Raw genomic sequence first — 11,932 nt, forward strand, 5'->3', positions numbered from 1 at the left:
GTCAGTTTGGTCAAAATATTCCACACACTACACATGGATAGATTTCCCAAAAATAGTCCCAGATACAGGCAAGCCTCCCATTCACATACAGCCCCACATACAGAGTTCAGAGTTCAAGCCAAATAATCTAAAGGCAAACGATATTGACTTGAGTAGAAACCAAAGAGTGAGTGGTGTCCCACAGCTCAGCCACAGCTCGTTGATAAATCAGTCCTCCGGCCAGGCCATCATATGTGATCCGTTGGCAATGGTCCCTGTCAGGGATCAGGCCTGGGATAAACTCTGTCATTGAGGAGAGTTACAGGGGATCTGGTCTGTGGGACTGGCTGGATTGGTTTTTAACACCATTATCTCTGTCACAAATCCTCTGGGAACAGGCTAAAGTTAAGGCAACACAAACTGATCTGATATCAGACTAAAGTCAAGGCAGCTCAAACTGATCTGAAATCAGACTTAAGTCAAGTCAGCTCAAACTGATCTGGAACCAGACTAAAGTCAAGTCAACTCAAACTAATCTGGGACCAGGCTAAAGTCAAGGCAGCTCAAACTGATCTGGAACCAGGCTAAAGTCAAGGCAGCTCAAACTGATCTGGGACCAGGCTAAAGTCAAGGCAGCTCAAACTGATCTGGGACCAGACTAAAGTCAAATCAACTCAAACTAATCTGGGACCAGGCTAAAGTCAAGGCAGCTCAAACTGATCTGGGACCAGGCTAAAGTCAAGGCAGCTCAAACTGATCTGGAACCAGGCTAAAGTCAAGGCAGCTCAAACTGATCTGGGACCAGGCTAAAGTTAAGGCAGCTCAAACTGATCTGGGACCAGACTAAAGTCAAGGCAGCTCAAACTGATCTGGGACCAGGCTAAAGTCAAGTCAACTCAAACTGATCTGGGACCAGGCTAAAGTCAAGGCAGCTCAAACTGATCTGGGACAAGGCTAAAGTCAAGGCAGCTCAAACTGATCTGGGACCAGACTAAAGTCAAGGCAGCTCAAACTGATCTGGGACCAGGCTAAAGTGAAGGCAGCTCAAACTGATCTGGGACCAGACTAAAGTCAAGGCAGCTCAAACTGATCTGGAACCAGGCTAAAGTCAATGAGAGGGCTAAAGTCAAACCGTGCCTCAGTGGCCTGACCGGCCTCAATGGAAAAACTTCAGAGCAGATTTAATAAATAAAAAAATGCCTTGTTGTCTCAACGTGAAACTTAATCAGCGCCGGGTGCTGTCGGAAATGAGGGGTGACAAACACACACAACACCAGATGTCTGAAGTTCTTTCCATCGTCAGGGAAGTTAGCTATTATTAGCCAAACACATTTGAGTCAGGGCCAAGGAAATAGCATATCTGCAGGAGGTAAAGTCCAAGTTGCCATTTCTCTCTCACACACTGTGCTGTTCCGAGCTGCACGGTCGACCTTTTGAAGTGCCTGACGGGAACAAGAAAGATACTGTGGTGTTATTAACTCACACAGAGGCCCTGAGGTCATCTCAGACTGAAGACGTACAACAGATATGTCTGTCTGTCAATCATTGAGGAGGAAAATGACAGACCCGTTTTTTTATTTATTAAGTAATCCGTTGGGGGGGGTTCTAAGTTGACATCTGGAATTGTTTTAAGATGGCCATACTATGGATCATTTAGATACTTGATTTAAGTGTAAAATATTGAATTTTGCCTTTACAACTATAGTCCATAGAAACATCTTGAATAACACATTCATAAATGGCAAAACAAAGAGAGTCAAAACTAAAAAAAACTAAAGGAATAAGGTTTTGAAGTGTCTGTCTTCTCACAAGATATCTGGTCTTCTCACGAAAACGTCTATAGCGTCTATAGCGACTCTCACAAACACAATGGTGGTCTCCGTTTTCCTCTACGACCCCCACAAGTGTCACAGGACTCATCTGAAGGTAACCAGTACTGGGACTCGTCTGAATGTAACCGGTACTGAGACTCGTCTGAAGGTAACCAGTACTGAGACTCGTCTGAAGGTAACCAGTACTGAGACTCGTCTGAAGGTAACCAGTACTGAGACTTATCTGAAGGTAACCAGTACTGAGACTTATCTGAAGGTAACCAGTACTGAGACTCATCTGAAGGTAACCAGTACTGGGACTCGCCTGAAGGTAGCCAGTACTGGGACTCATCTGAAGGTAACCAGTACTGAGACTCATCTGAAGGTAACCAGTACTGGGACTTGTCTGAAGGTAACCAGTACTGAGACTTGTCTGAAGGTAACCAGTACTGGGACTCGTCTGAAGTTAACCAGTACTAAGACTCGTCTGAAGGTAACCAGTACTGAGACTCGCCTGAAGGTAACCAGTACTGGGACTCGCCTGAAGGTAACCAGTACTGGGACTCGCCTGAAGGTAACCAGTACTGGGACTCGTCTGAAGGTAACCAGTACTGGGACTCGCCTGAAGGTAGCCAGTACTGGGACTCATCTGAAGGTAACCAGTACTGAGACTCATCTGAAGGTAACCAGTACTGGGACTCGTCTGAAGGTAACCAGTACTGAGACTCGTCTGAAGGTAACCAGTACTGAGACTCGTCTGAAGTTAACCAGTACTAAGACTCGTCTGAAGGTAACCAGTACTGGGACTCGTCTGAAGGTAACCAGTACTGAGACTCGTCTGAAGGTAACCAGTACTGAGACTCGCCTGAAGGTAACCAGTACTGAGACTCGTCTGAAGGTAACCAGTACTGGGACTCGTCTGAAGGTAACCAGTACTGGGACTCGCCTGAAGGTAACCAGTACTGGGACTCGCCTGAAGGTAACCAGTACTGGGACTCGTCTGAAGGTAGCCAGTACTGGGACTCGTCTGAAGGTAACCAGTACTGGGACTCGTCTGAAGGTAACCAGTACTGGGACTCGCCTGAAGGTAACCAGTACTGGGACTCGCCTGAAGGTAACCAGTACTGGGACTCGTCTGAAGGTAGCCAGTACTGGGACTCGTCTGAAGGTAACCAGTACTGGGACTCGTCTGAAGGTAACCAATACTGGGACTCGTCTGATGAACGGAAGTATGGAGGAAGTTTTGTGCCTACCCGGAAAAAGGGGTTGAATACTGTACAGTATGTGTAAAGAAATCTAGATAAATATATTTTTTTAGCTTAAACTGATGGACTTTGAAGGAGATTTTTGTATTATGTTACTTAGATTTTTGAATTATGTAACTTAGACTATAGGAGGTATTAAAGTAATGGTGAGGGTCAAATACCAAGGAATTAACACATTTACATGGAGTCTTCCTTTCCTAGAGGGTAGAAAGACCACTTCTTATTTATCTCTTTCACTCTTATTTCCCTGAGTCCTACTCTCACAAACACAATGGTGGTCTCCGTTTTTCTCTACGACCCCCACAAGTGTCACAGGACTCATCTGAAGGTAACCAGTACTGGGACTCGTCTGAATGTAACCGGTACTGAGACTCGTCTGAAGGTAACCAGTACTGAGACTCGTCTGAAGGTAACCAGTACTGAGACTCGTCTGAAGGTAACCAGTACTGAGACTTATCTGAAGGTAACCAGTACTGAGACTTATCTGAAGGTAACCAGTACTGAGACTCGTCTGAAGGTAACCAGTACTGAGACTCGCCTGAAGGTAACCAGTATTGGGACTCGTCTGAAGGTAACCAGTACTGAGACTCGTCTGAAGGAAACCAGTACTGAGACTCGCCTGAAGGTAACCAGTACTGAGACTTATCTGAAGGTAACCAGTACTGAGACTCATCTGAAGGTAACCAGTACTGGGACTCGCCTGAAGGTAGCCAGTACTGGGACTCATCTGAAGGTAACCAGTACTGAGACTCATCTGAAGGTAACCAGTACTGGGACTTGTCTGAAGGTAACCAGTACTGAGACTCGTCTGAAGGTAACCAGTACTGGGACTCGTCTGAAGTTAACCAGTACTAAGACTCGTCTGAAGGTAACCAGTACTGAGACTCGCCTGAAGGTAACCAGTACTGGGACTCGTCTGAAGGTAACCAGTACTGGGACTCGCCTGAAGGTAGCCAGTACTGGGACTCATCTGAAGGTAACCAGTACTGAGAATCATCTGAAGGTAACCAGTACTGGGACTCGTCTGAAGGTAACCAGTACTGAGACTCGTCTGAAGGTAACCAGTACTGAGACTCGTCTGAAGTTAACCAGTACTAAGACTCGTCTGAAGGTAACCAGTACTGGGACTCGTCTGAAGGTAACCAGTACTGGGACTCATCTGAAGGTAACCAGTACTGGGACTCGCCTGAAGGTAACCAGTACTGGGACTCGTCTGAAGGTAACCAGTACTGGGACTCGCCTGAAGGTAACCAGTACTGGGACTCGTCTGAAGGTAGCCAGTACTGGGACTCGTCTGAAGGTAACCAGTACTGGGACTCGTCTGAAGGTAACCAATACTGGGACTCGTCTGATGAACGGAAGTATGGAGGAAGTTTTGTGCCTACCCGGAAAAAGGGGTTGAATACTGTACAGTATGTGTAAAGAAATCTAGATAAATATATTTTTTTAGCTTAAACTGATGGACTTTGAAGGAGATTTTTGTATTATGTTACTTAGATTTTTGAATTATGTAACTTAGACTATAGGAGGTATTAAAGTAATGGTGAGGGTCAAATACCAAGGAATTAACACATTTACATGGAGTCTTCCTTTCCTAGAGGGTAGAAAGACCACTTCTTATTTATCTCTTTCACTCTTACTTCCCTGAGTCCTACTGAAGAGTCATACTGAAGAGTCCTACTGAAGAGTCCTACTGAATAGTCCTACTGAATAGTCCTACTGAGGAGTCCTACTGTAGAGTCCTACTGTAGAGTCCTATGGAAGAGTCCTACTGAAGAGTCCTACTGTAGAGTCCTTCTGATGAGCGCTACCAATGTTGTCTAAAGAAGAGGCCTACCGAAGAGGCCTACCTACTGAGTCCTATTGAAGAGTCCTACTGTAGAGTCCTACTGTAGAGTCCTACTGAAGAGTCCTATTGAAGAGTCCTACTGAAGAGTCCTTCTGATGAGCCCTACCAATGTTGTCTAAAGAAGAGGCCTACCCATGAGCCGTACCGATGAGTCGTACAGATGAGCCCTACTGTAACCATGTTAATCTCTGCTGTAGGCCACTTTGGACTTGGTACAGTTTATAATCATAAAGACAGATCATGTTTTATGTGTCTGTGTTTTGTCTGGTTGTGTGTTGTGGTCTGCCAGAGATAACTGTCTTTGATATCGTCCCAAATCAAATGGCACCTTCTATTTCCTATGGGCCCTGGTTAACTTCTTGGCCCACCCATCCCTTTAGCGGGATCATTTTCATCAACATCCGCTGAATTGCAGAGCTCCAAATTCAAATTAAATTACAAAAAAAAAAATTACATTTTCATGAAATCACAAGTGCAATATAACAAAACACAGCTTAGCTTCTTTAGTCCACCTGGCGTGTCAGATTTCAAAAAAGCTTTACAGCGAAAGCAAACCAAGCGTTTATGTGAGGACATCTCTCTCAGCAGACAAAACATTACAAACAGCTAGCAGCAAAGTAGATTGGTCACGAAAGTCAGAAAAGCAATAAAATTAATCGCTTACCTTTGATGATCTTCGGATGTTATATCCAAAATACCTCCATTTGGTTGGCGCGTTTTGTTCAGAAATCCACAGGCTCGAGTGGTCACGACGGGGCAGAAGAAAACTCCAAATAGTATCCGTAAAGTTCGTAGAAACATGTCAAACGCTTTTTATAATCAATCCTCAGGTTGTTTTTACAATAAATATTCGATAATATTTCAACCGGACCGTAGCTTTTTCAATAGGAGAGAGGGAGAAAATGTCTGCTCCAAGCTGCTCGCGCATGCAAAACTCTGCTGGCACCCAGCCATCCACTGACACGAAGTGATCTTTCTCGCTCATTTTTCAGAATAAAAGCCTGAAACTTTTAGAGTTTTCTATCCTAATCTGACAATTATATGCATATTCTAGATTCTGGGCCTGAGAAATAGGCAGTTTCATTTGGGTATGTTTTTCATCCAAAAATCAAAATACTGCCCCCTACACTCAAGAGGTTTGAAAGGTAGTGCACTATAAAGGCAATAGAGTGCCATTTGGGACGCAATAATACTGTCGTAAATGTTCCTGCATCTCCTGCCTCCAGCTGTTGTTGCTGGCCTGGTCTGGACGGTGTCTTTGGGAGAGTGTTCCTCTCCCATCCCTCCCTGTCTGACCCCTGCCTCCCTGTCTGACCCATCCCTCCCTGTCTGAGTCATCCCTCCCTGTCTGACCCCTTCCTCTCTGTCTGACCCCTCCCTGTCTAACCCCTTCCTCTCTGTCTGACCCCTTCTTCTCTGTCTGACCCCTTCCTCTCTGTCTGACCCCTTCCTCCTTGTCTGGCCCATTCCTCCCTGTCTGACACATCCCTCCCTGTCTGACCCCTCCCTGTCTGTCTGACCCCTCCCTCCCTGTCTGACCCCTCCCTGTCTGTCTGACCTCTCCCTCCCTGTCTGACCCATCCCTCCCTGTCTGACCCATCCCTCCCTGTCTGACTCCTCCCTGCCTGCCTGACCCTTCCCTTTCTTTCTGACCTCTCCCTCCCTGTCTGACTCCTCCCTGTCTGTCTAACCCCTCCTTCCCTGTCTGTCTAACCCCTCCTTCCCTGTCTGACCCCTCCCTTTCTTTCTGACCCCTCCCTCCCTGTCTGACTCTTCCCTCCCTGTCTGACCCATCCCTCCTTGTCTGACCCCTCCCTCCCTGTCTGACCCATCCCTCCCTGTCTGACCCAACCCTCCCTGTCTGACTCCTCCCTGTCTGTCTAACCCCTCCCTCCCTGTCTGACTCGTCCCTCCTTGTCTGACCCGTCCCTCCCTGTCTGACCCATCCCTCCCAGTCTGACACCTCCCTCCCAGTCTGACCCATCCCTCCCAGTCTGACCCATCCCTCCTGGTCTGACTCCTCGCCGTCTGTCTAACCCCTCCCTGTCTGACTCGTCCCTCCCTGTCTGACTCGTCCCACCCTGTCTGACCCCTCCCTATCTGACCAGTCTGACCCATCCATCCCTGTCTGGAACACTGGACTGTGCTGTGATATGAGACACTCTCACCCAGGAAATAAACCTGCCACCTCACCACTCGTCTCCTACATGACCTCTCCCTCCCTCCCTCCATCCATCCATTCCATTCCATCCCTCCATCCATCCACTTCATTAATCCATTCTTTCATAAACTGAGTTTATCTTTACTATCCCCCCCTGACCTCAGTCCCGTCCAATCCCCTTCCTGTATCCGCCCTCCATTTACAATCTAAGCTTCTTGTTGTGGGAGACTGTGATTTCTCAATGATGGTTTTATCTTGAGATTATACCGTGCAGAGCCTTCCATGGCTGAGGTATAAACTGGGTAATCTGGTTTAATCCCAACTAACCAAAGCTCACTCCATCCCATCTGTTGAGAGAGAAGTACTGCCCGGTCCCCTGGGAGGAAAAGAAGCACCCCTAGCTGTGACCCATATAGGTTAGGAGGAGTTAGTTTCAAATGGAACACTATTCGTTATATTGTGCGCTACTTTAGACCAGTGCCCTAAAAAAGTAGTAGTGCAGTATATAGGAAATAGGGTGCCAATAGGCTGTATACTAGGATACCAATCAGTGATGGTGGCATGCAGACCACACACATACAGTGGGGCAAAAAGTATTTAGTCAGCCACCAATTGTGCAAGTTCTCCCACTTAAAAAGATGAGAGAGGCCTGTAATTTTCATCATAGGTACACTTCAACTATGACAGACAAAATGAGGGGAAAAAATTTAGAAAATCACATTGTAGGATTTTTAATGAATTTATTTCCAAATTATGGTGGAAGGGTGTGCCTGCATGTGCTTGTGTGTGTGTGTGTGCACACGTGTCTGTATCCTCGTGAGCGCATGTACTTGGTGTGTGTGTGTGTGTGTGTGTGCGTCAGAGAGGGAGAAACTAGAGAATGCATTGCATAACTTCTGAATGTAGCAGACCACCTCACGTGACAGGTTTGGCGCCATCCCAATTGGCACCCTATTCCCTACACAGTCAAAAGTAATGCACTAGGTAGCAGTGTCTCTGTTACCCACCGCTGATCTGATCAGCCTCTAGTTCCCATGGTTCAGCTCACTGGATCCTAACTGCTCTACTGATCGCCACCTTGTAATGAGCTTTCATAATACCACGTGGTGCTTAAAGGGGCAATCTGTAGTTCAAACAATAAGAAGGCGGGTTCACCCGCCAATAACCCAATAACAATAACCCCTGTCACTGATTAGGGAAACAGCTTAGGAATGGAGCTGGAGAAATACATTCAAATACAGAGCTATGGATGCAAAGACTGCCCATCCATGATATCACAATTATAGTTTTAACCATGTTTTTAGACTATACAGTGTTTGTTTAACATTTACTTTGTTTTCCAAACATTGGAGTAAAACCAGCTTATATTTGGGGTTCTGATGGGGGTACGACAGTTGAACTAAGCTCATGAGGCATTTATAGGGCTCCCGAGTGGCGCAGCGGTCTAAGGCATTGCATCTCAGTCGCTTGAGGCATCATTACAGACACCCTGGTTTGAATCCACAACCGGCCGTGATTGGGAGTCCCATAGGGTGGCTCACAATTGGCACAGCGTCGTCCGGGTTTAGCCGGTGTAGGCCGTCGTTGTAAATAAGAATTTTGTTCTTAACTGACTTGCCTAGTTAAATAAAAAAAAATATTTAAAAAGTTATATTCTTCAATGGGTACATATCCTTAAAAGTCCATAGATGGATGTCTCCTACCCATCGCAGAATACCCCTTTAAATCCAGTTTGTTGTGTGTTTAATAGTTTGTCTTCTGTGTTACCAAGCCATCATCATACCCTTTATAGTGTTATTTGAGGAAGGATTGGTTGTGGTTTCTTCATGTTTACCTTGTCAGACTTCCATTCAGATTAAGTCAACCAGATGAAAACAAGATCTCAAAAGGTTCACCTGTTCCCAAATGTTCTACCAAACCACAACTCATTTGGAAATTGATGAAAGAATGAGATTATGCTCTAAAAATAGCCCTAAGATCCAAATTAGAGCATGACAGACATAGGTTTAACATGTTGAGAAATAAGGTGATGAAAGAAATCAGACAGGCAAAAGCAAACTTTTTTATTAACATAATTGGTGAAGCAAAGGGAAATTCTAAACTGATCTGGGAGAATCTACAAAAGTTAACAGAAAAAGACCATAGTAACACTGCAAAAAACTAGAAATCATGGTGAATAACAATCTAACACAGGATGCAGTCGAAATAGCAATAGCCTTCAATTCCTACTTTATTGAATCTGTCAGGGTACTGACACAGAACCCTTCCACTGGTTTCTTGGGCTCAGTGCTAGTAAATGATGCTCAACCTGTCTTCATCATAAGGGAGGTTTCTGAGTCAAAGGTGAACAGGTGATTAGCTCACTAAAGAACTCTAAAGCCAAAGATGTGTTTGGGCTGGACTCTACCTTTCTTAAAAACTACAAATAATCACTCATTGGCCCCATTACTAAGGTCATCAACACATCTATTGGTCTCGGGGTGTTTCCAAGGGTATGGAAGTCGGCCATAATAACGGCCATCTTTAAATCAGGCGACCCTGCTGACGTGAGTAACTACAGGCCCATTAGTATACTACCTGTGGTGTCAAATGTTCTTGAAAAGTGTGCAGCAGAACAAATGATCGCCCACCTCAACAACAGCCCATTCACATTACACTCCATGCAGTTTGGCTTCAGAGCGAAACACTCCACAGAAACGACCAAACTGCTTTCTTCTGGAAAATGTGAAGTCCAAGATGGACAAAGGGGGCGTTGTTGGGGCTGTGTTTCTGGACCTAAGGAAGGCTTTTGATACTGTTAACCATGAGATTCTCATCACAAAATTGTCCAAGTTCAACTTTTCCCCTGATGCCTTGAGATGGATAAAATCATACCTTGAAGGCAGAACTCAGTGTGTCAGAGTGAGCAATGGGCTGTCGCCCACTCTTAGCTATGATGTGGGCGTGCCCCAAGGGTCAATACTAGGGCCCCCCCTGTTCAGCCTGTACATTAATGATCTGCCTTCTGTCTGTACTGGGTCTGAAGTTAAAATGTATGCAGATGATACAGTGATATATGTGCATTGAGCAAACAACAAGCTGCAAGAACTCGCTACTGTAATGGTCCAAGTTACAAAGTGGCTCAGTGACTCGTGTTTGCATCTCAATGTGAAAAAAACTGTTTGCATGTTCTTCACAAAGAGGGCAACAGATGCTACTGAGCCAGATGTCTATGTGTCAGGGGAGAAGCTCCAGGTGGTATCCGATTTTAAGTACCTTGGCATCATACTTGATTCCAACCTCTCTTTTAAAAAGCATGTGAAAAAGGTAATTCAAATAACCAAATTCAACCTAGCTAATTTCCGATTTATACGAAATTGCTTGACTACAGAAGTAGCAAAACTGTACTTCAAATCTATGACACTCCCCCACTTAGCATACTGCTTGACTAGTTGGGCCCAAGCTTGCTGTACAACATTAAGACCTATTCAGTCTGTCTACAAACAGGCTCTCAAAGTACTTGATAGGAAGCCCAATAGCCATCATCACTGTTACAGCCTCAGAAAGCATGAGCTCCTGAGTTGGGAAAATCTTGTGCAATACACCGATGCATGTCTTGTATTCAAGATCCTAAATGGCCTGGCTCCCCCTCCACTCAGTATTTTTGTTAATCAGAAAACTCAAACATGTGGCAGCAGATCCACAAGGTCTGCCATGAGAGGTGACTGTATAGTTCCCTTAAGGAAAAGCACCTTTAGTAAATCAGTTTTCTCTGTGAGAGCTTCCCATGTCTGGAATACACTGCCATCAGACACACATAACTGCACCACCTATCACACTTTCACAAAATGCTTGAAGACATGGCTAAAGGTCAATCAGATTTGTGAACATAATCCCTAGCTGTGTGTTGCCGCTTTCCATGTTGTCTGTTGTCTGTAGCTTGTGAGGTGTGGAAACACTGTTGCTTTTATGCTTTTAGGAATTTTGTTTTGCTGCTTTTTGTCCTATGTTGCTATGTCTTGCTTGTCCTATGTTGCTATTGTCTATATTGCAATTGTTTTTCATAACCTGCCCAGGGACTGCGGTTGAAAATTAGCCGGCTGGCTAAAACCGTCACTTTTACTGAAACGTTGATTAATGTGCACCGTCCCTGTAAAAATAAAATAAACTCAAACTCAAACTCCAACCCAGTTCTAAGGAAACCTAACTCGCCCCCTTGATGCCATGTTGTCAGAATATAAGATGTTAGTATTCTGTATTGGAACATTAATATTGAGTATTCTGAGAACTGGGTGAATTCTGTTTGGCATTAAGGGGAGTGTTTGCCTTATATTTCACCTTCATTTAACCAGGTAGGCTAGTTGAGAACACCTTCATTTAACCAGGTAGGCTAGTTGAGAACACCTTCATTTAACCAGGTAGGCTAGTTGAGAACACCTTTATTTAACCAGGTAGGCTAGTTGAGAACACCTTCATTTAACCAGGCAGGCTAGTTGAGAACACCTTTATTTAACCAGGTAGGCTAGTTGAGAACACCTTCATTTAACCAGGTAGGCTAGTTGAGAACACCTTCATTTAACCAGGTAGGCTAGTTGAGAACACCTTTAACCAGGTAGGCTAGTTGAGAACACCTTCATTTAACCAGGTAGGCTAGTTGAGAACACCTTTATTTAACCAGGTAGGCTAGTTGAGAACACCTTTATTTAACCAGGTAGGCTAGTTGAGAACACCTTCATTTAACCAGGTAGGCTAGTTGAGAACACCTTCATTTAACCAGGTAGGCTAGTTGAGAACACCTTCATTTAACCAGGTAGGCACCTTCATTTAACCAGGTAGGCTGAGAACACCTTCATTTAACCAGGTAGGCTAGTTGAGAACACCTTCATTT

General features: G+C 44.9%; 2 protein-coding genes across 2 annotated transcripts; both read left to right on the forward strand.

Annotated features, from left to right (window-relative positions):
* Positions 1-1,848: 1,848 nt before the first annotated feature.
* LOC139372389 (uncharacterized) lies at positions 1,849-3,060 on the forward strand. Its single transcript, XM_071112099.1, has one exon. It carries the CDS (start codon positions 1,849-1,851, stop codon positions 3,058-3,060), a length of 1,212 nt encoding a protein of 403 aa, XP_070968200.1.
* A 266-nt stretch (positions 3,061-3,326) lies between these two features.
* Positions 3,327-4,457, forward strand: LOC139372390 (uncharacterized). The gene has a single exon (XM_071112100.1). It carries the CDS (start codon positions 3,327-3,329, stop codon positions 4,455-4,457), a length of 1,131 nt encoding a protein of 376 aa, XP_070968201.1.
* The last annotated feature ends 7,475 nt before the right edge of the window (positions 4,458-11,932 follow it).

This window comes from Oncorhynchus clarkii, chromosome 18 (genome assembly GCF_045791955.1).
Source record: "Oncorhynchus clarkii lewisi isolate Uvic-CL-2024 chromosome 18, UVic_Ocla_1.0, whole genome shotgun sequence".
NCBI classification, from domain to species: Eukaryota; Metazoa; Chordata; class Actinopteri; order Salmoniformes; family Salmonidae; genus Oncorhynchus; species Oncorhynchus clarkii.